At 41.7% G+C, this 21,868-nt stretch overlaps 1 protein-coding gene across 3 annotated transcripts in view; it reads left to right on the top strand.

The window, feature by feature from the left end:
* Positions 1–21,217, top strand: part of ZFYVE27 (zinc finger FYVE-type containing 27) — a 113,740-nt gene extending 92,523 nt beyond the window's left edge. For 2 of the 3 annotated variants that reach the window (XM_073552846.1, XM_073552845.1), the window contains 3 exons: positions 11,866–11,912; positions 15,383–15,464; positions 16,769–21,217. In XM_073552846.1, coding sequence (XP_073408947.1) covers positions 11,866–11,912; positions 15,383–15,464; positions 16,769–16,833 — 194 coding nt within the window. In that variant the 3' untranslated portion in view covers positions 16,834–21,217. Of the gene's footprint in view, positions 1–11,865; positions 11,913–15,382; positions 15,476–16,768 lie in introns of those variants that run through there. The other variant, XM_073552847.1, reaches the window with a different exon arrangement.
* Positions 21,218–21,868: the final 651 nt, after the last annotated feature.

The raw sequence follows: 21,868 nt of genomic DNA, 5'->3' as shown, positions 1-21,868 counted from the left end.
GGATGACTCCGCATGCGTCGTTTTGACGATGCGGCAACCGCATCAAAATTCCAACTTGTTGCTTTTGACGCGGGTTGCCGCATGGTCAGAACGCGCGGCCTGCGTACTCAGCGCATACATCCGCAACGCATCGCATAGCCCGTGGTTTGAGACCAGAATCCGGAGCTGCCTTCGTTCCATATGCGGACCGCGGGATATAAACTAAAGTTACTAAAACAGGAATAAAAAAACAAAGCAGACATGCTTCTCCATAAATTGGCTTTATTGTCTATAAGGAAGGTTTATGATTCCGCCAGAAGTTACATTCGCAGGCGGCAGTAAAGTTTGAGCCTCCGCTTACGCTGTGCCGCCGTGCCTCCGCATTAAAGCCCATGCCTGTGATAGGACTAAAAACATTGTGATGAACTCCCTTGTCGGATTTTCCGTGAGCGCCGCCGATCTCGTTCCAGAAAGCATCTATTTCTGTTAGCCTCACGCCGAGGCAATCACAGCTTTATTATGCGCGTGATAAATGTGTTCTGCTGTAATGGCCGCCATCGCTGTACTATGTCGAGGAGAAATCGGTGCATCCGGAGGAGGCCGGAGCGCAATGTTTAGCGCAGGAACCCCGAGGAGATGGAGAACCAAGAATAGATGGCTTCATGTACAGCAGCTGTGCACGGGGAGCGAGAACGTGCGCAGAAATCCTCTGCTGACCTGCCCTTTGCTTCTCCCATTGTACTAACAGACCTCAATATTTTTTTTCTCTTTTGTACTCGAGGAGTGATAATTTACGTAAGACATTTCTGATGGAAAAGAATTTGGAACCAGGGTGGCATATATGTAGTGAGAATTTCTTACCATAGCTGTATATTCTTAATGGTTCAGAAATGTCTGTAATGCAACATTTTTCAAAAATAGTTCCCTGCTGGATTTATGAAGATATTTTGGTCGTCTGACTCCGGCATCTGCAGTGGTATAGATGGGTGCTGGACCAGTACATCTTTTTTGCAAGACACTTAGTTCCACCTCCTTGTTCCTATATTTCTGCTTTTGTTTGGTGGTCGGCCAGGGAGTATCCACTGCGAAGCCTGCAGATAACGCTTCACGAGCCAGGACTTGGAGTTCTGTTCGTACTGCGAGCTTTATTAGGAATATTATTACTCCAGTCTCAAGTACGTTTCTGGCATAATTTACACTACCTGAGTGGCAGAAATTATCATTGATCAGTCAAGTGCGTCCTTGGTAATGCCGCGTCCCAGCTCCTTATTCTAAAAGATGGCGAAACTGGCCAAGAGTGGAGTAAACACACCAAAAGTCGCAAGAATTCCTAGTTGCGCAAAGTTTTTTTCTACTTTGTAAGGTGTTTTTACTCCAACCAGAATTGGTTAAAATTGCAAAAACTAGTTGATGAATCAGGCCCTATTTCTTCTTTTCCATCCTGTATTGTGTTTTCTTTCTTTCTCTTTCCTTCTTTCTTTCCTTCATTCTTTCTCTCCTTTTCTTTCTCTCCTTTCGTTCTTTCTTTCTCTCCTTTTGTTCTTTCTTTCTCTCCTTTTGTTCTTTCTCTGTTTTTGTTCTTTCTTTCTCTCCTTTTGTTCTTTCTTTCTCTCCTTTCGTTCTTTCTTTCCTTCTTTATTTGTTTCGTTCTTTCTTTATTTCATTTTCCTTCTTTCTCTCCTTATGTTCTTTCTTTCTCTCCTTTCATTCTTTCTTTTTTTCTTTTTTCTTTCTTTTTCTTTCTCTTTCTATCTTTTTCTCTTTCTTTCTTTCCTTCCTTCTGTTTCTTTCTCTTTCTTTTTCTTTCTATTTCTTTTTTCTGTTTCCTTTTATATTGTCCTTTTAGCTCTCATTTTTATTCTATGTATTCTCTGTTGTGTTTGCTTTCTTCCTTCTTACTTTTATTCCCTTTCTTCTCTTTATGTCTTGTCTTTTTTTCATTTTTCATTCATTATATATTTACATTCTTTTTTGTGTGTTTGATCACCTTCCATGTTTCCTTCTCCCCTTTTTATCCCTTCCTTCACTTCACATGATTCCAAAACTTTTGTACCTCCATCTCTCTCTTCCTAGCTTCCTCTTGGTAAATACATATTGACGTCTCCACCCTACATGTAACTTCCCGCCACCTTTTCTTATGTTCTGTTTTTCTAGCAGGGCTATAAGGTGACAAACTCTGAGTTTCCGATAAACAGACTGAATAGAATTATGTGATCCAAATGTGCTTCTGTCGTAAAACGAATACCCCGAGAGGCCGCTGCGCTGAACCTGGCCCCGGGGCTGCAGAGTGATCTTTGATGACCCTCAGACTATTATGTAGAACATGGTGGTGACAGAACTTTACTGCGTTTTATTAATGACCCCGGGAATTGTGGCTTCTGCAGCAGTAGTGGCATGTATTATAAATGTCTGCTGAGATGAAGGAAGAAAAGACTTTGAAGCCTCCAGATAAAAATGTGCATATTACAAGCCCTATAACTCCGGCTGAATGCTTTATGTCTGTGGACAAGGGATATTACAATTCTTTAATAACCTTGTGAATACAATGGAAAAGAGCCAAAGATATAAAACTAAAGTTTTTCCTTTTTGAGTATATATGCATACGATCCCCAATGCCTTTCTGTGGGGTCCTCAATATGGGGGCAGTTAGGGTGTCCATGTCTAACAGTAAAACTTGCCTTATTGCCCATGGCAGCGGCGTTGAAAAAAAATGATTGATTAGCTGTTTCTGATAACTAATCTCAGCTTTCTCCATCCCGAGCGTCTCTGGGACTATATGCTTGTTGTTGGGGATTGTACCAGAAATGATACCATGGCTTTCCTAATAACTGCCCCATTATTCCAGGGATTGTTCCTACAATTGGATCTCGAGAGAGAGAGATTCGTGGCTTTTCGCTGAGGGTTAATATGTTCTAAAGCATACCTGTATATTCACACACAACCTGTAAAAAACAAAACAAAAAACAAAACACTTTTTGCCATCATCCCCCAAAATATGGTAAAACTAATTTTGGTCCTCATAATACCAGTCTGAAAAATCTAGGAACTGTCCCAATCCCCATGTGCTCTAACTTACCATTCACCTGCCTCTCCGTTATGCCTATATGCAGTTTGAGAGACAGGAAAGTAGGTGAAGAGAGACAAAAACCTGCCCCCACTGCCTGATGAGAGACAAGCTGACCCCATCTGACCCCACTGCCCGACGAGAGACAAGCATCTGACCCCACCGCCTGACGAGAGACAGACACCTGACCCCACTGCCTGACGAGAGACAGACACCTGACCCCACTGCCTGACGAGAGACAGACACCTGACCCCACCGCCTGACGAGAGACAGACACCTGGCCCCACCACCTGACGAGAGACAGACACCTGGCCCCACCGCCTGACGAGAGACAGACACCTGGCCCCACCGCCTGACGAGAGACAGACACCTGGCCCCACCGCCTGACGAGAGACAGACACCTGGCCCCACCGTGACGGAAACCTGCCTCCGCTGCCTGACGAGAGACGGAAACCTGCCTCCGCTGCCTGACGAGAGACGGAAACCTGCCTCCACTTTCTGTAAAAATAAATACCTGCCCCCCACTTCGTGTAGATGGACAGAAACTTGTCCACTTCCTGTGGAAACAAAAGGCCGTCCCCCACTTCCTGTGTAAACCAAAGACTGGCCCCCACTTCCTGTAAAAACAAGAGACCATCAACTGGTTATGTCACGACTGTGAGGTGGACAGATTATCACAGCTGGGACTGGGGCAATAATAAAAAGCATAATTTTTGCGCTATTTTTGAATTGCACAAAAAAACAGCAATGACTACAGAATCAGACTAGACAGGAATTGTTTGTAGTCTGTTACCATGGAAACTCACAGGTGTGCATAGGACCAAATACTGAAGATAAGAGACTTGCTTCTATTTAATAGCTGAAGAGCCCGGCGCTGCCCGGGCATAGTAACTAACTACAGTTAGTTATAACAAAATATAATGATTATATATATATATATAACGGCAAAACAAGGTCCAGCAATAACGTGCGCAATTTGTGTGGATGGACTCCTACATCCTGATCTGGGCACAACGGAGTTAACCAGGTCAGCTGAGGTTCCAGGTGGTTCACAGGAGTGAGCTGGTCTACATTGTTGGATTTATATTTATATATATATATAATATATATAGCTGAGTGTATAGCCCCGCCCACTGCGCATAGCCACATTCATTATAATATCCCACATCATCCCATCAGCAAGAGCTACCGGACTACTACCCCTAATATCCCACATCATCCCATCAGCAAGAGCTACCGGACTACTACCCCTAATATCCCACATCGCCCGTCAGCCAGAGCCACCGGACTACTAATATCCCACATCATCCCGTCAAAGCCACCGGACTACTACCCCTAATATCCCACATCATCCCGTCAGCCAGAGCCACCGGACTACTACCCCTAATATCCCACATCATCCCGTCAGCCAGAGCCACCGGACTACTACCCCTAATATCCCACATCCTCCCGTCAGCCAGAGCCACAGGACTACTACCTTTAATATCCCACATCATCCCATCAGCCAGAGCCACCGGACAACTACCACCAATATCCCACATCATCCCATCAGCCAGAGCCACCGGACTACTACCTTTAATATCCCACATCATCCCATCAGCCAGAGCCACCGGACTACTCCCCCCTAATATCCCACATCATCCCGTCAGCCTGGAGTCAGAACCAGAGCGCTGAGTGGAACGGTCCTAACTTCCATACTAGGGATCCCTTTAAGAGAGGCCTGGCGTCAGAACCAGAGCGCTGAGGGATTTACCCTAACTTCCATACCGGAGATCCCTTTAAGAGAGCTTGGGGTCAGTACCAGAGCATTTGAAGGAAATTGCCCTGACATCCATTCCAGGGATCCCTTTAAGAGAGGTCTGGGGTCAGAACCAAAGCACTGGACGGATTTGCCCTGACTTCCATACTGAAGATCCCTTTAAGAAAGGCCTGGGGTCAGTACCAAAGCGCAGAGTGGATTTGCCCTAACTTCCATACCAATGATCCCTTTAAGAGACCCTGGGGTCAGAACCACAGAGCTGAGTGGAACGGTTTTAACTTCCATACCGGAGATCCCTTTCAGAGAGGCCTGGGATCAAAACCAAAGTGCTCTGTGCTCCTTTCTGGGGGCAGACAATGGCTGGGAGCTTATGTTCCCGGGGATGCTAGATTTCTCCCACCCAGTCAGTGTCTGCTGAGGTGTTGTCAAGTGGGAAAACTTGCTCATAGCAACCAATCGCAGCTCAGCTTCTTTTAACCAGCTGTGGTGAAATGAGAGATGCTTAGTGATTGGTTGCAAGGAAAACTGTTGCTCATAGCAACCAATCACAGCTCAGCTTCTTTTGAACAGCTCTGGTGAAATGAAAGATGCTTCGTGATTGGTTGGTGATACACACATACATACATACATACATACATACATACATACATTCAGATATATATATATACTATTTATGAAGTTGTCTGACGGTTAGACACATTGGAGCAAGATTCTGTGCTGTAGAGGCATAGTAACACCTCTCGCTCCTTCCGTCTGGCAGCAGATGATCTCACGGTCGGTCTGTCTTTACATGGGAATGGCTTATGCTTATGAGCTCACGGTGCAGTCCGTGTGTACGTCGGGGCACGTGCGGCATGAAGCGCTGTCTGGATGGATTGTTCTTCTGTGTTTATCAGGTCTAATTACTTTATAGTGAATGGTTCGTATAACTATGATGGATTCTAAAGGTGAAAATGAGCTGCACCTGGTGAAATCCTGCAGCTGAGGAAGCAGGTGACCTCTGCAAATTGGCTTCATTTTCGGCTCCAGAAAGCAAATAACGTCTATTACATATTGAAACCGTGGTGACTTCTGAAAAACAATACACCCCAGCTGGGGGGTGGTAAAGATACATTGAATATTTTTTGTTGTCACCCAAAACTTTAAGGGATTTTCCACTATAGGAAATTCTTTAATGCTTTAATTTCCCCACATAAAGTTAAAAAAAATAAACATAAATCTGCTCTGACTGAATACTGAAAAGCTGCAGCCAATCACTGTCCACTGATTGGCTGCAGCTGTCACGTGGCCTAACAGTCACAGCATTGACATCGCAGGAAGTCTGTTAGGTAGTTATGTTTTTTTTGCTTTTTTATTTCAGGTGGAGGACTTAAGCAATTAAGAAGGGGGTTGTCAAGTAGAGGACAACCCCTTTATATGATAGGAATACCTTTTAGCGGCATTTTTACCAAAATGCATGTTTTCTTTTTTGCTAGGAATTATTTTTTCACAATAGGTTTACAATAGTAATTTTGTATCCTTTTGGCTTCTACAGCCTCTATGTATCACTGTACGTGGCAGACTGCAGAAGGCATTAACAGTGAATCAGTTAGTGAGATTATTCTAACCCCCTTCTCTCTCCAATCCAAAGCCATCTTCTAACCCTCTCTAGGTCTACATCAAAGTCCAACTTTCATCTCATTCTGAAGTTTGCTATGCACTGTGATGCACAAAGGCTGTAGAAGCCAGAAAGTTCAAAATTTTAATGAAACCCTGTAGCAAAATTGCAGTTCTTTCTAACATATGCAACATTTTGACATTCCAAGTTGATACGACAACACCACTAAACTTTGGATGTTTTTCAAATTGCAAAACGACTTTCAGGGGACCTCCGTTTTCCCAATTGGTGGTGGTTCTAAATTTACCTAGCACCCAATTGATAATGTCCTGAATCTTTACATTACCAGATGCTCTTTTTCTAATATTTATGGCTCTTTCCATGCTTTCCTATTAGTTGTGACAGCGCTGGTGAAGCTTCTACTTACAGCACCTGTGAGATACGATGACCGAGAACTTCCAGAAAAAAAAAAAGTTTAACTTTTTTATTCCAAGGCAAATGCAAAAATCCAGAGAACGAACACCTGCAGGTCTCAATCTAGAGATTTTATTTGCTATTTTGGCCTGATGCACACAGTGTGCGGCAGACAGTAAATCAACATAATACCGTAAAAGATGAAAATTTATAGAAGTAACCATTTTTTTACAATGTAACGATTACCGGCGGGGGAGTAGAGGAGGGAGATGTTGGGTATGGGTGATGTCTTGGAGGCTGGAGCGGTCGGCTCCTCTCCCTGCTCATACAAGAGCGGAGGTGTAATGGAAAAAAGATGCTCTTCAAGAATATTTCATCCAAAGCTTGGACTGAGGTTCTGCTGAAATATGGGATGAATGTTTAGATCGAGATAACAAGTGGGCAGGATTTAGTTCTCATTTCCAAAACGTAAGTCTGGAGCAAAATTTCCAAATGGCACCAGATAAGGAACTTCAACCGGTAAATAGAAGCTCCGGAGTTGTTCCTGAGTTAGGGAAAGTTGTCTAACGCCCTGCTACGGTGGCCGTATTTGCTGCCCCAGAAAGTGATATTATCACTGTCCAAATTCTGTTACATTGGTAAAAAGTAACTTACGAGCTACGTTGTCATGTCGCGGAAATGCTGTGGAGCTTCGATCCCGTTTTCAGCAAAATTTGGCACAGGCACACAGCACGTTTCTGCAGATGACCCGACCCACAACGGAAATGCCGCAGCAATTATCCTTTTTTGACTGCGCTTTTCTTTTGTTCTTTGGGGGTCTCCAGACCCCACAGCGTAAGCAAAGCCAGGGAGGGGTCAAAAAATGATACGCGCCTTTCGAAATGCCGCCTCTGCCACCGACTCCAAAGCTCTTTGGTCCACCATGTTTCTTCTGATGCTGAGGCCAGTGGTAGGCATCACACGGTCTCGTGAGGAAGGCGCATGCACCTAATTTACAAGTGTCTCGTGAGGGGGATGCACGCCATCGACATACATCCCTATCCGTGACGGAAGAGCCAAAGATCAACATAGTGAACCCAGGAAGGTGGCAATAGGACAGGTATGATGTATTTTATCATTTAATCCCTTCCCTGGCCCTCAAAAGAAGCCAGCAAAATGGCAGCCAGGAGGTCACCACTTTTGAAGATTTGTGAGTATTTTGCCAGAACCATACATTTTGGGGAAATTTTTAATTTGGTTAGTTGCAGATCAATTTGCATATCTCTAATTTAGGTCATTAACTCATTACAGGGTAATAGGTATATGGAGCCCATGGGAGGCAGCAACTCGGATACCCTGGAGCCTCCAGGGGCCAAAATGATTCTTTGCCACATCTGCTGACACCAGTATTATAAATGGCACTTGGAAAAGGATTGGAGTTAATGTAACAAATTTTATATTGTGCCCATGATGCAATAAATGTAAACTGCTGAGGGCCATACTTGGCCACCAGTCGTATTTTGCCGCCCTGTGTAGATGAATCCATAATATCGGCAAATTAGAAGGTCCTTGCAGAAAGTGGCCATCTACATAGTCCGGGCGACATTGCCTGACATAGTATAACATTCCTAATGATGAATATTTAGCATCTACTTTATAATATGTGTAGAACTCAGACACCTGAAATAACAGCGCAGGAATGTGTCTGCTTAACCCAAAAGTGCGTTACGGACCTGTCATTGGTTTCCATCAAGCTCGGCACCATGCGTGTGTATGTAATGTGAGCGCTCTGCTGGGTGCGTGTTGCGTTCTCATCCCCTGGTATATAACATCTCACCACCAAAGGTGCGCTGGCCTCCATTGTAAATGACTGCTGTTCTCCAGAGAGGCCTGTGCAACGTCTCCGGGTCTTGGGTTGTCATCGTTCACATAATGCATACGCTTGTCAAGCTGTCCGTAGCCATGAGGAATTCCAGGATAGATTCCACGAATGACACCGACTTCATTACACTTAACACTTGCTCTTCTCTATTCCCGAGTTAATGACGGGGCCGGAGCTGCGGAGTCGCTGCCTTTCAGCTGTCGTAGCTGGATTGTGAACTAATGGGAGTTTTGTGCAGGATAATGGTTTGGGGTCTCCTATGATGTACGTTCCCGGCGCTGCCTGCCCAATTATCAGGATGCTTTCTGAATAAGGTTTCATTGTGAGAGAGAAGTTCTACCTAAAAGCAGAAGTCACATCCTATCAACTGTAGAACAGAGTAGTCCGGATCGAAGAGCTGTGTCCTCCCCACGGTCTGATGAGAAGAAAGCTGATTAAATGTGAAAAGTTGTAGGACCATCCCACACACTTGGTGCCCCAGTTCCTCACCATTTTGAAGATATCTGCTTGTGGTCGGAGAAGAATGGATAAAAAGCAAAAATGCTTCAAACCAGAACTCCTCTCACCATTGGGGGTGTCTCGCAGTGTAAGGCTTTGTTCATTTTTCGTTTGTTAGACACATCGGAGGTAGACATGTACTCGGACGTGCCCTATGCCACCCGCGAGTGCCAAAAGAGTGTCCTTTGGCCCACTTCTGTGGACTCCAGGCTGATGCTCTGTAACCGAACCTGCAGATATTACATTAGTATGTCCTGGTTTCATTGTCTAAGGCTGTGTTCACATGCAGTGTTTTTTTTCAGCACTCTTTTCAGGAAAAAAACGCAGCGTTACGTTATTCAGCTTTTTCGCAGCGATTTATTGGAAGTAGCAATCCAAAAAGTCACTATCGACCCTTTAACCGAGGCTTGCGACATGACTTGCATAAAAGCCAAACCAGAATCTCAATTTGCAAATATGGTGTTTCGCAGCATTGTCCCTCATCAGTGCAGTATGAGATCTCATTTTGATGTTTGTGAGGCTTCTGACTGGGGTCTAATGGGTAATGTTTTCCTTTGTGGAGGGTGACATGCCAGACCTGGTATGCTGTAGTGAGGAGGATTGCATGCCAGGCCTATCATATCACTCTCCACAAGGAGAAACATTACAGCTTAGACCCCAGTCAGGGGCCTCTAATACAACCGGCTCAGATCTCATGCTTTTCACATATGAGGGGCAACCTCCCCCGAAACACGTGTCTGTAAATTGAGATTTTGATTTGGCTTTTACCCTAAGTCTTGTGGCAAGGCTCATTAATGGGTTGATAGAGACTTTTAGGATTGCTACATCCAATAGGTGGCGCTATAGAGTTCTAGTCTTCTTCCTCTCTGCAGAGGCAATTTGCATCTTTAATTTCCAAGAGGAGCATTGCATGGCTTTTTATCCTCCTCACGCTGGCATGTCACTTTTCACAGCCTTTGATAAGTGTTTTCAATGCTGTTTACACGCGTGCTTTGTCTACAGTACGTGTTTAAGAACATTAGTTTTATTCACCAAAAACGCTATGTGAAAACAGACTGCAAAACATCTGAAAGAAGCGACATGTTGCAGTTTTAAATTACATTACAAGAATTCACATGTGGCAGATTTAAATCTGCTGCAAATCTGCAAGGAAAAAAAAAATCAGCGTGTGCAAGAGACTTTGAGATTCTGAGTCACTTGGGAATCTTTCAGGTTTTGTGACAAAACTGTTCAGTAAAAGCGCGACAAATGTGAAATTCTCACAGACCCTTAATGTGTTTTTTGGGGTTTCAGAAAACCCATGTTACTCACCCTCCCCAGGTCCAGCACTGAGCCTCCATTGCTGCTACTAGTGTCTAAATTTCCTGCAGCGCAGCAGCCAATCAGTGAGCTCAGCGGCTCGTCCTTTCAACTCAGGCAGGGCAGCAGAGCTCACTGATTGGCTGCAGTGCTGTCAACATGATGTCAGCGCTGCAGACAATCAGTCACCGGTGCAAGTGGAGATAAAGTGCAAACTGCTCCTGGGGATGAAGGTTTTCCAAAACCGAAAAACAGATTTAACAATGTGAAAAGATATTTAGGCTGAGTGCAGACGGAGTTTTGAGCCCTGCAGATTTTTCCGTGCAGAATGGAAGAAAACCGCAGGTCAAATGACCTGCATTTTTCCTGCGGATTTCTTCCATTTTTCACGCGGTTGTCATGCGGTTTTTGTGCGGTTTTCCCCTGCGGATTTGGTAACAGGGGAGATAGAAAACCGCACAAAAGAAGTAACATGCTGCGGATTTTGTACCGCAGGAAAACCGCGCGGAAAAATCCGCAGCGTCTGCACAGCGTTTTTTTTTTTTCATTCATTTTAAAGGTACTGTACATCACAATGCGGATATGCAACGTTTCTGCGTGGTAAAATCCGCTGCGGAAACTCTGCAAATCTGCATCGTGTGCACATGGCCTTAAAGCTTCTTGTCATAGATGGGCGTTTGCTACAATGTGCTGGAGCTCAATGCATCCGTGGTTTGCAACAATGCATCAGTGCAGGTGAAACGCGTCGGCCCGTTCTGACTACTTAGCAAGACATTGCCGAGACGTGATACAAATGTAGCAAACGATCAGCTGTGACAAGTCTCGCTCTTTGGGTCAGAATGGAGAACTTCACTGAAAGACTTCGATTGATCTGAACGGTTTCAATGGAATATTTTATTTTTTCCTGCCCCGACCCTTAATTACCGAGCTGTCTGCAGGGGTCTCCGTCAGCTGTAAACTAAAGATGCCCCGAGCAGGACCAGCAGGCATCACCTGATCGCCCACCGACAGCATTGTGAAAGTAGTGTCTGTGATGAGACAGGCTGAAAGCTCTAGGGCCCATGACCCAGTCTCTATGATGTGTATAGCGGTATATTTTATGAAGGACCATATGCCACATCCTGATAAGTGAGCGCGCTCGTTACTTGAGTTTTCATCGGGTACTGCAGAACGTACCCAGTATTGTGGCTGCTCTTGTGAAGTGTTTGCGTCCCCGCGCCCGCATGTTTCGATGCTGTTACACAGCCACAAAACCTTCGGGGATTGACCGCGTATGTCAGGTATGTCCCCGAGCACCTGATACAAACTCTTAATAACTAGCACGCTCATCACTATTCATTACCACTTCTGTATCTCTGCAATTAAGGTTTCTATTTTTTTTTTCTATTTTGCAGGTACATGTAATGGATGCAACGCAACATTTTCAGTACTGAAAAAGAGGGTAAGTCTCATTAATTACCTGAAAATATTAAGGGGATTTATTTTCATTTTTATGTTTTACTATTTACTATTTTTCCCAGCGTACAAGGATATATCTACTCCAGCACTGCCAGCTATACCTAAGAATATAACTACTATGATATGACCTCCTATGTACAATAATATAACGACTATAATACTGCCTCTATATACAGGAATATAACTACTATAATACTGCCTCTATATACAGGAATATAACTACTATAATACTGCCCCTATGTACAAGAATATAACTACTATAATACTGGCCCTATGTACAATAATATAACGACTATAATACTGCCTCTATATACAGGAATATAACTACTATAATACTGCCTCTATATACAGGAATATAACTACTATAATACTGCCCCTATGTACAAGAATATAACTACTATAATACTGCCCCTATGTACAATAATATAACGACTATAATACTGCCTCTATATACAGGAATATAACTACTATAATACTGCCACTATATACAAGAATATAACTACTATAATACTGCTCCTACATGCAAGAATATAACTACTATAATACTGCTGCTATGTAGAAGAATATAACTACTATAATACTGCCCCAATATACAAGAATATAACTACTATAATACTGCCCCCTATGTATAAGAATATAACTACTATAATACTGCCCCTATGTACAAGAATATAACTACTATAATACTGCCCCTATGTACAAGAATATAACAACTATAATACTGCCCCTAGGTACAGGAATAGAATTACTATAATACTGCTCCTATGTACAAGAATATAACTACTATAATACTGCCACTATGTACAAGAATATAACTGCTATAATACTGCTCCTATATACAGGAATATAACTACTATAATACTGCCCCTATGTACAAGAATATAACTACTATAATACTGCCCCTATATACAAATATATAACTTCTATAATACTGCCCCTATGTATAAGAATATAACTACTATTATACTGCCTCTATATACAAGAATATAACTTCTATAATACTGCCTCTATATACAAGAATATAACTACTATAAATCTGCCCCCTGTGTATAAGAATATAACTTCTATAACACTGCTCCTATGTATAAGAATATAACTACTATAATACTGCCCCTATGTATAAGAATATAACTACTATAATACTGCACCTATGTACAAGAATATAACTACTATAATACTGCCCCTATGTACAAGAATATAACTACTATAATACTGCTCCTATGTACAAGAATATAACTTCTATAATAATGCTCCCTATGTATAAGAATATAACTACTATAATACTGCCTCTATATACAAGAATATAACTTCTATAATACTGCCCCTATGTACAAGAATGTAACTACTATAATACTGCTCCTATATACAAGAATAATACTTCTATAATACTGCCCCCTGTGTATAAGAATATAACTACTATAATACTGCCTCTATATACAAGAATATAACTTCTGTAATACTGCTCCTATGTGCAAGAATATAACTACTATAATATGCCCCTATGTACAAGAGTATAATTACTATAAAACTGCTCCCTATGTACAAGAATATAACAGCTATAATATGCCCCTATGTACAAGAATATAACAGCTATAATACTGCCCCTATGTACAAGAATATAACTGCTATAATACTGCCCCTATGTACAAGAATATAACTACTATAATACTGCCCCTATGTGCAAGAATATAACTACTATAATATGCCCCTATGTGCAAGAGTATAATTACTATAAAACTGCTCCCTATGTACAAGAATATAACAACTATAATACTGCCCCTATGTACAAGAATATAACTGCTATAATACTGCCCCTATGTACAAGAATATAACTACTATAATACTGCCCCTATGTGCAAGAATATAACTACTATAATACTGCCCCTATGTGCAAGAATATAACTACTATAATATGCCCCTATGTACAAGAGTATAATTACTATAAAACTGCTCCCTATGTACAAGAATATAACTTCTATAATACTACCCCTATGTACAAGAATATAACTACTATAATACTGCCCCCTATGTACAAGAATGTAACTACTATAATACTGCTCCTATGTACAAGAATATAACTTCTATAATAATGCTCCCTATGTATAAGAATATAACTACTATAATACTGCCTCTATATACAAGAATATAACTTCTATAATACTGCCCCTATGTACAAGAATGTAACTACTATAATACTGCTCCTATATACAAGAATAATACTTCTATAATACTGCCCCCTGTGTATAAGAATATAACTACTATAATACTGCCTCTATATACAAGAATATAACTTCTGTAATACTGCTCCTATGTGCAAGAATATAACTACTATAATATGCCCCTATGTACAAGAGTATAATTACTATAAAACTGCTCCCTATGTACAAGAATATAACAGCTATAATATGCCCCTATGTACAAGAATATAACAGCTATAATACTGCCCCTATGTACAAGAATATAACTGCTATAATACTGCCCCTATGTACAAGAATATAACTACTATAATACTGCCCCTATGTGCAAGAATATAACTACTATAATATGCCCCTATGTGCAAGAGTATAATTACTATAAAACTGCTCCCTATGTACAAGAATATAACAACTATAATACTGCCCCTATGTACAAGAATATAACTGCTATAATACTGCCCCTATGTACAAGAATATAACTACTATAATACTGCCCCTATGTGCAAGAATATAACTACTATAATACTGCCCCTATGTGCAAGAATATAACTACTATAATATGCCCCTATGTACAAGAGTATAATTACTATAAAACTGCTCCCTATGTACAAGAATATAACTTCTATAATACTACCCCTATGTACAAGAATATAACTACTGTAATACTGCTCCTATGTACAAGAATATAACTTCTATAATACTGCTGCTATCTATAATCCGATTCTCATAGGTATTTCTAGTCTGTATAATCTAGCAATGTAAGTATCCCCGCATACAGTGATACAGATTGGGGTGATGTGTGGTGTCTGGCTTGAATTGAAGAAGCCTAAGGATACCTATGTTATTTTCACTTTGGTCAGCCCGGAACTTACCCAGAAACTCTGATTGCAGCTGATGGGGGGGGGCTTGTGTTCCTGACTGTGCACTAACCACACCTAGTGTACACCGGCCACTCCCAATGTGCATCAGCCACACCCAGGGTGCAGTGTCCACTCTAATTAGCATGGTTGATTATACGCTATATAAGCCATGTCCCCTACAAGTCTTTGTATTCCTTTTATACTGTCTGTTCTCGATGACAGATTCCCATTAATTCCGACCGGATACTTCAGACCCTTTTTCCTGTGACTTCCACTAAATCCACAAGTTGTGCCCTTTTAATGATGGGCATAACCCTGTACGTGGCTGGACAATCCCTTTAAGGGGTTATGTTATGTTGATGTTGGTATATAACCAGCATCCGATTTTTGCTTTGCAGAGAAACTGCAGTAACTGCGGGAACGGCTTCTGTTCACGATGCTGCTCTTACAAAGTCCCGAAATCATTGATGGGGGCTACAGGTAAGTCCTGAGAATGAGGAGTCCTGGCTTGTGGGTTGTGCGACCTGCACTCGTGGTGGCAACGCTGCATCACCAGAATAGTCCATAGATTCCTGTGGTGGCCGCAGTGGAAAAGACACTTATTTCCATAAAACACACACATCCGATCCTGTAGATTTGGGATCCCATTACCTTGGATTTTGGGGTGTGGGAATGGTTTACTGGTGCAGTGGCATCCCTGCCTTCCTGGTATTAAAGGAGGTTTACAGGATTAGAAAAGCAAACTTCTATTCGTTGGAAGAGTAGCTCGGCTCTATGGGCTGCAATACTACACACAACCTGAGGACAGGGGAGGCGCTGATTTTGGCAGTATGCAGTCATGTTTTTCAAATCATGTAAAATCCCTTTTTTCAAAGCGGTTTTCTTTGCCTTTGTCATATACTAAATTAAAAGTTTTCAAATTTAAAATAAAATATTTTTTCTTATTATCAGATTGTGAGACTTTTTGCGCTGTAAAGCCTTAAGACAAAAAGAGTGTTTTTTATTTTATGCAAAAATCAAGATTTTGCTCCGTTTTGAAAAATTTGGCCCAAAAAACGGCAACAAATACCACAAGACAAAATGAGAAAAAGAGTTTTAAAAAAAGTTGGAATATAATGAATCAAGACAAAGAATATGCAAGAGATGTATCAAGTAGTTCACACTGTTTGGTGAATCTATTATTTTTTTTTTTTTCAACTTTGCTTATTGTTACTTTTCATTTGGGACAAAGTGTAACACAAAGGGTTCGAGTCTTCTTATTGCGTGTTTTTCTTTTTTTTTTCCTTTTTTTTTTTTAATTCACTTTTCTTTTTTTTTGCCTTGTGGTGTTCATTGACGATTTTTGCTTCATTTACGTTTTTTTTTTTGTTAATGGCAAAAAGTTTTGCTAAAATGTTGTAAAATTTGCTCTAAACATTCCAGTTGTACATAAACTATCACTCCAGGGGGTTCAAATTGGAGTAAATTTGCACTTCCCAAAAAATTAGCGACTTTTCAAAATGTCATAATTGATGAAAACCAAAACCACGGCCACAATGACAAACACGTGAAAACAGACCTAAAAAAAAGGGGGCTTAACTTAAAAGATTTTTTTTAAAAAGTACCAAAAAGTATAACTTTAATAATGAATTGGGCACAAAGTACATTAGAAAGTTGTAGAATTTAAATAATAATAATACGCAAATAAAAATACCAAAAATTTGAAAAAATATTACAGATATGTCAGCAGAAATTGTTTTTTTTTGTGTCTCTTACTGATAATATATGATGCACTTTAATTTCAGCTCCGGATGCACAAAGAGAAACTGTATTTGTCTGTGCCCTGTGCAACCAGGCGCTGTGTAAATAGGATCGGACTTTTCACTGTGGACGTGGGATTGGAACGTTTGCTACATGTGGAGAAGATCTCTGACCTAGCTATACAGATGGCATCTCAGGGGCGTGTCTTCATGGCCTCATCCCTCCCCCATGGCTTCATCCTGCCCCTGAGGATCTTATACTGTATGTCCTGGAGTGGATATGACTACTGGATTTAATAAGAAGCCATTGTGACTGCTCAGAAATGAACTATTAGCTACATGTAGACCAGGTCTTAGGGTCAGCTTCTGTGGCTCCTAAGGGGCCCTGTTCAGATCGGGGCCCTGCCCTGCCCTGTGGACTATGTTAGTCTCCAGTTTACTCACTTTACATAGGAAAAGAGCAAAGAAGAATCCAAGGATCACCCAACATCTTGCTCAAACAAGGGGCGTACGCTAGGCTTCCTTGACCCAATAGCCCGGGTGCGGTCCCCTTGCCCGGTTCTGTACAGGCTAATACATCTAAAGAAAGAACGATTCATAGGAAAAGTCCTGGCGGTGTAGTTCTCAGTTGCACAGGACGGACCCCTCCTGGTTATCTTGATGGCAGGAATAGTGGCCCCCACTAGAGGAGAAATGGCTGATGACGATGGCGGTCCTCCGCTTGTAGAATTTACTGTTTCCATTCTGAAGACAAAAGGAAAAAAAAATCAGTGAACCTGGTCTTGTGATCTAACGCAGATGCAAGCGAGAAGGTCACATTGGTGAAGTCAGGGATTTTGGAACCAACGATGATTTACAAGGCACGAGAGAGTAATTGAACCCCTTTGGCACTGTGTAGAGACTTCTGTTCTGATCAGTCATCGTGGACAGTGCAGTCGATAGCATGTTGTAGAGCAGGAGGAGCTGAGCGGATTGGTATATGGGTGTATGGGAAAAGATTCAGTGTAGCTTGTAATTTATTTCTCTAAATCCCTGCCCTTTTTAAGCTCAGGAGTCCAGTGGGCGGTCCTTCTCAGTGTCAATCACCAAATAAGACCACCTATGCATAGAATAAATACATTTTGATCAATAAATTACAATCTATGTTAGATATTTTGCCATAACACCGGGTATCGATCTGCTCAGCTTCTCCTGCTGCTGTCAGACATAGGTCTGCGTAGGAGCTGTGAACCCCAAACGGATGGAGTTTTTTTTATTATTATTATTTTCATCAAAACTATTTGCAAAGTGTTTTTTTTTCTTAAAAGTAGCCGAGCATTAAAGGTTTAGATGTTTAGAATGCAAAGGAATAAAATCATAATTTATATTTTGACACTAGTGCGCAGATAAAGGGGTATTCCCAGCCTGCCCAATGGATATGCTATAAAGGACTGATAAATGCAGGGTCTTGCACCCACTTGGGACCCCCCTAAACCTCCAGGTGGAGAATGATAGGAGAGGTGACGGCGCATGCGCAAGGCTCCCTCCATTCCTACTATGGGGGATCTATCGGATCGGGGGGGCCGGATGACTCCCATTGTGCACGAAGGTGCAGGACCCCAGGGTGCGACTCACATCTGTAGAAATGGGAATACCCCTTTTTGACTATCGTGTCCACCAGTCTCGCGGGTGGTCATTAAAGTAATTCTTCCACAGCTGACCCCCTAAAATATCTCTTTCTCTTTAAGTTTTTATTCTAAAAATGTCCATTTTCGGCACATTTTCCCGGGCTACGTGCAGAGGTTTTATGGGATGCACTAATGCTACAATATTTCGGATATTATGCCTTGACGCCCCCCTTCTTATTAGCGGTGTCTCTTTCTCTAACTCTCCTCACGTCAGTCCTGCTCTCTTGCTGGTCCTGTCACCGACTGACTAGTTTCTGGAAGGATCTATTTACCTCTGAACTAGCTCCTCCCACCAACTGTCACCTTTCTCTCCCTGATTGGATGTCCTCAATCACGCCACTTCCTAAGCTCCTCCCCCTCTACCTATCTTTCCCACTTGCTTCCCAACACCCTTTCCTAGCCAGCCTGGGATGAGGCCATCCTTCCAAAGGGTACACCCAGATGCCCTGACTAACTAGCGCGTGTTGTGTGCGAGTGATAGGAGTCCTGGGTGGTGCTCCCTCCTTACCTGATGGTGGGGTACCACACCTCTGCATGATGTGCAGTACCTCTGTGGCGACTGGACCCTCAGGGGCGCCACACATGCGCCAGTTCGGAGTTCACTTCTGGGTCATTATTAGTCCCGACACGTGTGCAACCGATGTTTATTACTCTGCTGGCGCAGGAGTAATTACTCTGCAGTATTTGCTTTTGTGTCGGCATAGGAATCGGATCTCACTTCTGGATCATTAGGATCTGCAGAACTGTACGTGAGAAAAGTGATTACTCTGCCTCCCCACGAACAAGCATTCTGCCCGTGTTTAGCTCTTCGTCAGAGGGAACACCATTTTGGTTCATGCATGCGCCAGTCCTGATCTTACTTGTCCGTCTTCCACAAGGGATTTTTTTTCTGCTTTATATTTGCATAGCACAGAAGGTCTTTCGTATCTCGTTAGGTTTGCCCGGTATCATAGTGGTCGTACTAGTCCAGGAAGCTGAGATCCGTGGTCCTGTTTGCACTGAAGGACCCATTTTTTTAGTTTTCTGATCTCTTGGTGATTGGCTATCCCTGACTTGAAAGGATATAATGTAATCTACTAATTTAGTAAATTGTGTAATTTTTAAACAAAAGAGTTATGAAGCTATAATGATATATTTTATGTATATATGCAGAAAAAACTTCCTGGAGAAAGAGGTCACTTTTTTGATGGATGAGGGTCTTTGTTTTTGTAAAAAAAAATAAATAAAAACGAGTTATATAGCTGTCTATCATGGCTCCGCTGCATAGAAGAGCGCGACCCTGTAACGTTATCTTCTGGTTCTTGTGGATGTCATGCCTTTCTGTTGTGATTTACTTATGTGTCGCTTTAACAGTCGTTTGTTGCACATTTAATATTGTATTTATTATATTTATTGGGTTTTTTTTTGTTTTAGTACAATAGTTGCACAGTTATCACTGTTATACGTTATTACTGTCTGTGCTGACTTTCTTCTCATGACGACCCCCTTTTAGAAATGAAGCTGCCCGGGGGGGGGGGTGATCGCTGAGAGTCTGGATCTTTGATCGTTGCAGCTGGCTGCACGTTTCCTCTGCAGCGGCCACTGCTGGGGAAATAGAGTATTACACGTCGGTTATTTATAGGGAACCTGTCAACTGGTTCATGCTTCCTAAACCGCGGACAGCTTGAATCCTATCCTGGTTGGACGATTGTAGCATGGTTTGTTTCGGAGGACGTATACTTTGTAGATCCGACAGGTCTCTCCCATAGTAGCGATAGACCCACCGGTCACCTGGAGCTGCACTGGAAAAAGTTGGCTGGACTGATCTGGTCCTCCAGCTATGGTCTCCGGATGGATCTTCCACGTATATTTTTTATGCAATAGTTCGGACAGGTTCTGATTCATCCTGTACTGAATCTGGACGTCATGAATGTGATGGCAAGTTCCCTTTAAACCGTGTGTATCGTAAGCAGGCTGGGTCTGCTATATGCTATATCCGGGACTATATATATATCTGGTGGTCCTCCAGAGCTGTCTGTCTATGTCTGTCGGTCTATGTCAGGTCATCTGCCTATACATAATCACTTAGGAATATTATTGGGTTTCCAGAGATTAATTAGGAAGTGTTCCCGTGACATCTGATGTGGAACTACAACTCCCAACATGTCCTGATCGCTGCACGCTGGAGATCAGTGGATGATGGTATCCATAAGATGCAGTGTCACAGCTTACTAGTGAGGTCAGGACATTCGGAGATACCATTCTTCATATGCCCAAGTGTATTTGAGGTAGCCCTCTCCTCCCTCCCTCCTGTAGTTAATGTCCACCATTAAACACCCTTTTGTTCTTAAAACCTTTTAAAGTTCTAAATATGTTTGTGATATTTTATTAGAGTGGTTTAAGCTCCCATTTTTCTCCTACAAAGTTCCAAATCTGCTGCATAAAAATACAGTAAAATGATAACATTCTCATTACCTGCAGTCACCACTAGAGGGAGCCCAGTAGTTTACTGAATACAATTCATACATTGAGCTCAATGATGACTCAGTCAGCAGGAATCTCCCCCTAGTGGAGGCTGCAGGTAATGAGAATGTTATCATTTTACTGTATCTTTATGCATCTTGTAGATTTCCTACTCAGTCATAGTTTAATCTTTTTTTTATTGTTGTCTTTAGTTTTACATTAAATCTTCTTACACAGGGGAAAAAATAATTGTCACAGAATCAACTGTTTGTTTTATGTGTGGCTCCAATTTTTGTTTTTATATTTTATCCTGCAAAAATACATTGTCTTGTTTATTTTTCTGTTTTGCTTAACATGTGGATCAATAAATACATCACCAGGTGGATTATTTGTGTGGCTCTTACTTCACATTCCTGCTCGATGTCCTAATCTGGGGTCATTACTGACTATTTCCAAGATGTGAAATTTTCCATTTATTAGTAAAAGAGAAGTTAATATAGTCATAGAGTTTGGTGATAATATTGGGGCGGTCGTATAGACGGATGGCGGTTTATACAACAGTCTAAAAAAAATTTTAAAAAATGGAGTAAATTGCAACCATTTTTTGCTGCCCTAAAGTCATAAAGGCTATGTTCACACATTGCGTTTTTGATTCTTTTTTTCGCAGCTTTTTTATGCAAACTTATAGATGCATTTTGCAGTATCGGCAGAAGCTCTTGAGATTTCAAAAATCTCATGAACAGGATTGGATTTTTTTTTTCCTTAATAAATTGGAAAACTTCTGCACTTTTTAAAAATCTGCGGCACCTTGATTCTTCCAGTGTTTTTACAGCTTGTTTTTCACCCATAGAAAGTAATGAGATGGTGAAAAAAGCGTTTTTACAGCATTTTTGGTGAAAAGCCTAACTATTTCATCAAACGGTTTTTATTGATATTTTAACATATTAGAATAGGAAAATATGTGGGATAAAGGGGAGATGGGTGGGAAAACTTCCTACATGCCTGGGAATGGAAGAAAAGGTATAAAAACATAATA

The sequence above is a fragment of the Dendrobates tinctorius genome, unplaced genomic scaffold, assembly GCF_039654945.1.
Source record: "Dendrobates tinctorius isolate UK_male_01 unplaced genomic scaffold, ASM3965494v1 ptg000196l, whole genome shotgun sequence".
In the NCBI taxonomy this organism is placed as follows: Eukaryota; Metazoa; Chordata; class Amphibia; order Anura; family Dendrobatidae; genus Dendrobates; species Dendrobates tinctorius.
Note: the sequence above shows the minus strand (reverse complement) of the source record. Positions and strands in the feature narration are given on the sequence as shown.